At 37.6% G+C, this 7,605-nt stretch overlaps 1 protein-coding gene across 1 annotated transcript; it reads right to left on the reverse strand.

Annotated features, from left to right (window-relative positions):
* Positions 1–3,689: 3,689 nt before the first annotated feature.
* Positions 3,690–4,945, reverse strand: LOC132314607 (early nodulin-like protein 2). The gene is made up of 2 exons (XM_059813448.1): positions 4,810–4,945; positions 3,690–3,868 (listed from the first exon to the last, which is right to left on the reverse strand). The coding sequence occupies exons 1-2, from the start codon at positions 4,943–4,945 to the stop codon at positions 3,690–3,692; spliced, it is 315 nt and encodes a 104-aa protein (XP_059669431.1).
* Positions 4,946–7,605: the final 2,660 nt, after the last annotated feature.

The following is a 7,605-nucleotide window of genomic DNA, read 5'->3' on the forward strand; positions in this document are numbered from 1 at the left end:
TCCTCGAACCGTCTCTGAAGTAAAGTAAAAAACCGGTTTCAATTCCCTCTTTAATGGGAGCCCTCATTCAATTAAAAATGAAATTTGGGGCAAAGTGTGGGGGGAAAAAAAACTCCCTCCAATAAGAAGCGTACACGTCATCACTACACATATCTACATTCCAATGACATATAAGGTCCATCATGCTCAAGCCCAAATTGAGTGTATTTTTAGCCCAAGACCATTGTTATTTGTCTTCCAACCTCCATCAAGGCCGAATCAAGAGGTCATCAGCCCAACTTGTTAATATTTAACATCCGGTCCGTTACTCAAGCCCAGCCGGATCAAAGTATGTTCGGCCCAGTTATCCAAGAATGCACAAGTCCTACCAGTTGAAGGATTTACCGTAGAAGGAAAATTCTGAGATAGGAAGTTCTGTACAAGGCAAGTTCTATGTATGGAAAATTAAACAATGGAAAGAATTCTATTAGTAAAGAATGTTTATATAGAAAGAATTGGAGGACAAGCAACGCAAGTCCTACCATAATTTTACAATCTTTTGTATATAAATAGAGGTTTAGCCCTCCAATAAAGCAATCAAGCAATTCTACGCTTCGACATATATTGTTCTTATTTATTTTTACTATTGATTGAGTGAGTTGTTTAATTTTTCTTAATCATTATTGGTTGAGCGAAATTCTGCACCTACAGTGGTGTTGAACTTTTTGTGGCAAAAATATTTCCTGAGCTATCAAGTCATCCCATAAAAAAAAAAATTAGTTGCTCAAGTTTAGCAATCCATTTAAAAACATGGGTTATATGTTTCAAAAAGTGGTGGATTTATTGTTATAACTGGGTTTACAGAAACATAGTGTATACTTGTTAGTTACAAGTTGTAACATACTTTAATTTCGTGCAATAGATCAGCAAAACCAAGGAATTATATAGCGTAAAGAATGTTTGGATGGACAACAGAAATTTATTTCTATACATATTGAACATTATAAAATTTGTGAATTATATTATACATTAAAAAATTTGTGAATTTATTTTTGACAATACTTGAGTGAGGATGTATTGATACGGAATAATACTAGATAGACATAACTTAATTTTATTATCAAATCATTTTCATTACCAAATCAAATATGGTAATTGTTATGTCCCTCCATATCTAATTTGACAAGATGCCAAGTTAGAATCCCAACCCCATCTTCCCCTGCTAACATTGCCATGTGAAAAAAAAATAAAAATAATAAAGGTACAGTACAATGACATTACGAGGTTTGTTATAAGAAAATCCAGATACAAGTTAGCCTTTTTTGAACAATGACACCTCCTTCAATTTACTTCTTATGCTCTAACATATGATAAAATGACTTAAATGCCCTTTGACCTGTCAAATGACACTTTTGAATTATAAAATTACCAATTTACTTATTCTAAATTGTCCAAAATAACCTCTTCAACTCAACCACATACCTATAAAGCTGCCACCACCTCTTAGCACCACTACCACCATCACCACCACCACCACCACCTCTTCTTTCATCTCTTCATTCTCTATTATATATATATATATATATATATATATATATATATATATATGACACATACAATTACAATTTAATTCAGGGTAATTTACACAGACCTCCCCTATGGTTTGCCATAATTACAGGCGGCACCCCTCCTGTTTCGGAAATTATGCGGACCTCCCCTACTTTTGAAAATGTCTTACACGAACCTCCCTTATGTGTGATGGACCGTTAAATACACTAATGGAGCTGTCAAAATTACTGAAATGCCCTTAATTCTCTATGGTAAATGACTAAAGTACCCCCTCTCCCTCTCTCTCTAGACTTTAGTCGTTTACCATGGGGAATTAAGGGCATTTCAGTAATTTTGACAGCTCCGTTAGTGTATTAAACGGTCCGTCACACATAAGGGAGGTCCGTTTAGAGAGAGGGGGAAAAAGGCGATCTAAGAGTTCTTCGGCTGAGATCTCGATCCGCCATCACAACTCTATTTCTTCTTCTGTCACATAATGCAAACAATTCATCTAGCCCAAATTGAACCGCCGTGGGCCAACAGGATGAGGGGTAAAACCTAACATTGAGGTTAAGATTAGTTTAGCACTATAACTTAAAGCAGATCAGTTCAAAACTGTATCTTAAAGCAAAAAACAGAAAGAAAATCGGTTGTATTTGGTGGCCTATAGAGAGCATCCATGAGAGAGAGAGAGAGAGAGGAGAAGTATCGTGGTGGATTGTTGTGTGTATATAGTAGCATCCATCAGATCTAGGATTTGCAGAGGTTGCAAATTGAAGTTCAAAAGAAGAATATTTGAAGATCAAATGGCCGGAGGATGTCAAAAAATTTGATAAAAACATAGACTTTTAAGTTCAAAAGGTGTCAGAAAATTGTCGCCGTCCGCAAGCCCTGGATCCCAATCCCCAGTATCAAGTTTCAAATTCTCTCTCACTCATGCCTACTTTTGTAAGGGGTTTTTCATCAATACCTTAATTTCAGATCAGACCCTTAGTACATGGCATTACTCATTAGAACGTGCAAGTAGTTGTCCTACTTTCCAGCCAGATAAAGCCAAGATCAATTAAAAACATTTAAATCAATGATGACCTTTTTGAAATCTGACATACTCACCTATGGCATGTGATAAATTCTCCCAATCTGACATACTCACCAACTGAAATAAATGATGAATTACTGGTGCAATTGACGGTGCCGGTGAGACAACTATTGGTGCTGTAGCAGGTAGGGATGGCAATTTGACCCGCCCCCACGGTTACCCGCCCCACCCCGCACTGTTTTTGGTGGTTTTGGGGGACCATTTTGTTTATTTGGGCGGAGATGGTTTGATGTAATAAAAACCCGCACGGGTTTAGTGCGGGGGCAGGGGGAGGTCGCCCCGCACCGCCTTACCCAGTTTAGATAGGCAAATTACTTAAGTACCCTTATTTCATTAGTATATATATTTCTCACTATATATTAAGTATCCTATATAACAACAATATTAAAGTAACAAATGAATTTGATTAAAAGGAAATTTGCAATGGCATAAAATTGAAGATGAGGGGAAAAAAAAAAAAAAAAAAAAAAAAAAAAAAAAGAACAAATCTATATCAACAATAAATAAATTTTGGTCTTAAACGGGGCGGGACGGGTACCCGCGGGAGTAAAAATGTTAAACGGTTACGAGGATGGGGTGTAAAGTTTCCCCATTTTTGCGATTTTGGGCGGGGACAGGGGCGAGGTTTTTAAATGGTTGTGGGGACGGGGGAGGGTACACCCGCCCAAACTCGCCCCCATTGCCATCCCTAGCAGCAGGCGAGGTTGTCAGAGAATACACTAGAGAAGGGGTTATTGGTGTAATTGACGGTGCCGATGAGACAACTGGGGTTGGAGACGGGACCAGGGAGTGGGTCGCCGGAGAAGGCGATTTGGGTGTCATAGCTGGAACCGGAGAACTTACCGGAGGCATAGTCACCAGAGATGGAGAGATGGGTGACGTTGCCGGCGGAGTGTGAGAAATTAGAGATGGTAACAGTACGGGTGTTGTGGTTGGGGCCGACGAAGGGGAGGACTTTGTTGGTAATGGTAACGATGCTGGAGTCCTGCCCATCGGCGCCGGAGGTATGGCCACCGGGGGAGACTTGTGATGGTTTCTGACTGCCAAAACAACAACGATGAGCTTATCCCTTTTGGCAGTTATCTTTGTTTCCACTGATGAAGAAGAATGGACCCGACCGATCAAACTTGAAGACTGAATCACCATCGTCCATCTTCATGATCAGCTTCTCTGTGTTGCACTTGTCATAATCATCTTTCTTCACAACTAGAACAAAGTCTGATCCATTCTTATACTTAAAAACTACAAAGAATCAACTCAAAGAAGGTGGCATACATATATAATATCATACACATAGGTGGCATACACATATAATATATATATATATATATATATATATATATACATATATATATCAATTGGTAGGGACAAGGGTATTTTAGGAATTTTACTAAAATTGGTAGATGACGTCATCATTTCCGTTGTTGACTGCCGTTGACTCTAATAGAAGCGAGGTCCGTGTAGGATATTTTTAAAAAAGGGGAGGTCCGTGTAATTTTCGGAACAAGAAGGGTGTCGCCTATAATTATGACAAACCATAAGGGAGGTCTGTGTAAATTACCCTTTAATTTACTCCTACACTGACCCAAACCTTCCCCAAATTAATCACAAAAATTCTCCACAAACAAGTTTCAATGCTCAACAATCAGGGTGGGAGGGACTTTAATGGGTTTCATTCAAAGGAAGTTCAGTTTAGGCTTAGGCCAGGGTGTGAAATAAGGTGGAAACCCTAGATTGGTTATTCTCTCTAACCCAAATCGTCGCCGCGGTCTGAACTTGGTTGGTATACTTGGACTTGCCATGAAAGCTTATAGTACTTCATAGATGGAACGGAGTGGGTTGGGATGGTGGATGGAGGGGTAGGAGTGGGATAAGGAAATAGAAGAGGAAGTCATACCTCTGTCCACTTTTCCCCCAACTGTAGTTCACCGCAACGACGTGGTCAAGCTCTGATGCGAAGTGACTAGCCGGATCAACTGTGTTGAAGGGGAAGGTTAAGGTTTGCGGAGGCTAATATATATATATATATAAATCTGATTATCTGAAGAACATTTTGTAAGTATTGAAAAAAAAAAAAAAAACAGTCATTGTAACCAAGGGGAAGATTTATTATATCTATGCTAGGAATTTTGTATAGGTCTAGGGTGGAGGTAATTCGTTTCGACAATCTTCAGCTCTCTCACAGCCTCTGGTGTACGAATTAGCTGGTTGTGGTTGTTTGTTGCGTGAAGAAGGCTGATTACGACTCATTGCACCATAACCAATTTCCGTTGCATCTGTCACATGATTCAGCAAGAGCAAGCCTATGACTGTCACCATCACTACGAGGAAGAAAACACCTGTGCCTACTTTGGACATTCTTGTCATTCAAATTATATCTTATGATGTTGTTGTTGTTAATTGTTGTGCCTGTAATGCCATATGTGCTCATTTGAATTTATAGAGAGAGTTTCTTCCTAAATTAGGGCATGATTTGTGAAAGGACAGTTAAAGAGCTCATTCATTCCAGCACACAAATGGAAAGCTTTAATTGATCACATTCTAAATTAAAAAAAGAGGTGAGGTTGGAATACCCACGTCATCCCAAACCATTGATTAATTTAGAAAAATAATAGAAATCTCAGGTTTTATTTAGGAGGATTTATTATTATTATTTCAAAAGGTACAGACACAGGCCAAAGGAAAACTAGGAAACAGAGCACCCATCAACAAGAAAGGCTCTGGACGCGGGCTTGGAGAGGCGCTCTGCTCACTTCATGAACAACTTTGTTGCATGCATGCACGAGGGATCCATTGAACAGAAAAGCTGAGATCAAGATCAAGAGAGTGGAGCGCGATGGAGTGTGTCATCCATAATATAACAGAAATGGCTTCCTCGGATGGAGATAGGGCCATGACTAGTTTGCAGTTACCCTCAAAAATTACTGAATAATAACCCCTTTGAAGCAATTGAGAAGATGGCTTCACCGACGTACGGTTCAAGCTTCAGCTACTGAGGGGAGGATACAAATTGAAAGGTGATTGATGCAATTCAGAGAACCGTACCATCTTTTCTCTCTTAAAAAAATACCACTTCCCGTTTCCTCTGACTTCTAGTTTCTTAGGTTAGCCACCTGTCCGTTATAGTTGATATTAAAAAGTGATTAGGTATATATATATATATGAATTGTGTGTTATTACGAGCTTTAAAGTTTTTAATCAATCCCAAAACATCCGGCACGTTACACTTTTTTTAGATGATTTGAGCTTTCTGCACATCCTTCAAACTTTGGTTTATGTGTGGGGGCATGGTCCCACTACACACCATATGAACAGAGATTCTATTTAATTATGACAAGAATCCATGTTGAACATTATTAATTGGAGTCTACACAGAAAAGTTTGTCTCGTTAGTTTATACAGTATCCTCCATTGGAATGATAAACACGTACCAAATGAAAATAGAGATTATGACAAGGTCCTGTAGCCCTGGTTGGACATTAATAATTATAGTATAATTACAAAAACACAATAGTTGCTTGTAGCATTACTCATGTTTCTAATTGGTCGATCCTGAACAATTGAAGTTGTATCGATTTATAGAATTTTTGTTCAGATTTTGGGTGGAGAAGATGAGATCAACCTCGACAACGTTCAACATTCTCACAGCCTCTAGTGTAGGAATTTGTTGCTGATTGTGGTTGTTTGTTGCGTGGAGAAGGCTGGTTACGACTCAAGGCACCATAACTAATTTCTGTTGCATCTGTCACATGACCGAGCAAGAGCGAGCCTAAGCCTGTAACCACTACTATGAGGAAGAAGACAGCTCTAACTTTTGACATGCTTAGTGATTAAAAATTAGAACTGTTGTTGACCGATGTTAAGGTAGTAGTAGGTGTACCGTTTGAATTTATAGTGGAGAGACATGGAAAGCTTTGATTCTATCACATCCTTAAAAAAAGGATTTTGAAATGTGAGGTTGGGAAGTGTTTGACTGATGTCCCAATTATTAAAATAAACATTTTACCAAGGACATAAATTCTATTTTTAGGATCCTATTTTAACAAGACTCTTTATTGGACTGACTAATGTTACAAAATAAGTATGTACTTTCAGAACAACGTGCATTAAAACTTCTTTCCTTGATTGCCTTCTCAATCCTATGTTTTGATTGCCTTCTCAATCCTCTGTTGGCTTGATACTATGCATTGATGCATAATTCAAGAAAAACAAGATGCAAATTATTTATTAACAGGGCAAAGGTGGGTGACGGATTAGAAGAGTATACGAATTTAATGAATGTAAATAATGAAACAATCAACATTTTCTTTTATGTGAATAAGAACAAGATGCAAATTATTAATTGAAACTTAAAAACTAATGTTATTGTAGGAATATCATAATAATACATAGAACTTCTAAGTTCAGCTTTCTCACACCTCCAAATTGACGAAAAATTAATTGTTCAAGTTTCACAATTTCCACATGAACATTGGTTATGTACAAAAAATATTCTTGTAGTTATATTTACTGTTGGGTTTACAAGAACACCGGTAAGGCCCCATCCTTTAATCTGGATTCATACAAGAGATATCATCAAATCTGAGGAATTTTTACGTAAAGAGTGTAATAATGAAAGAGGATTTGGTTCACTCTAAAATTTGTGTGAACCAGTTAGGGACACAGCAGAAATTTATTTCAGGGGCATACAAAACAATATAAAAATTCAATGATTTATTTTCGTTATTGGGTTTACCGGAACATGGGCAAGGCCTATTAACATTTCTGGTTTGTAGGAAAGGAGGAGGAGAGGCGAAGAGAAGATAGGAAGTAATAGACAAACTATAAAAGTGGAGGAGAAAAGAGAGGAAAGATGAAAAGCAAGACTATTATAAAAAAGTTAAATTACAATATTACTTTTCATAATTATTAGATATCCAAATTAATAAGTGAGCTACATTTTATTTTCATTCCAATATTTATTTATTTTTTTTTTGTCA

This window comes from Cornus florida, unplaced genomic scaffold (genome assembly GCF_030987335.1).
Source record: "Cornus florida cultivar Cherokee Brave unplaced genomic scaffold, ASM3098733v1 CherokeeBrave_3.0.0_Hap2_Chr06, whole genome shotgun sequence".
Taxonomy (NCBI): domain Eukaryota; kingdom Viridiplantae; phylum Streptophyta; class Magnoliopsida; order Cornales; family Cornaceae; genus Cornus; species Cornus florida.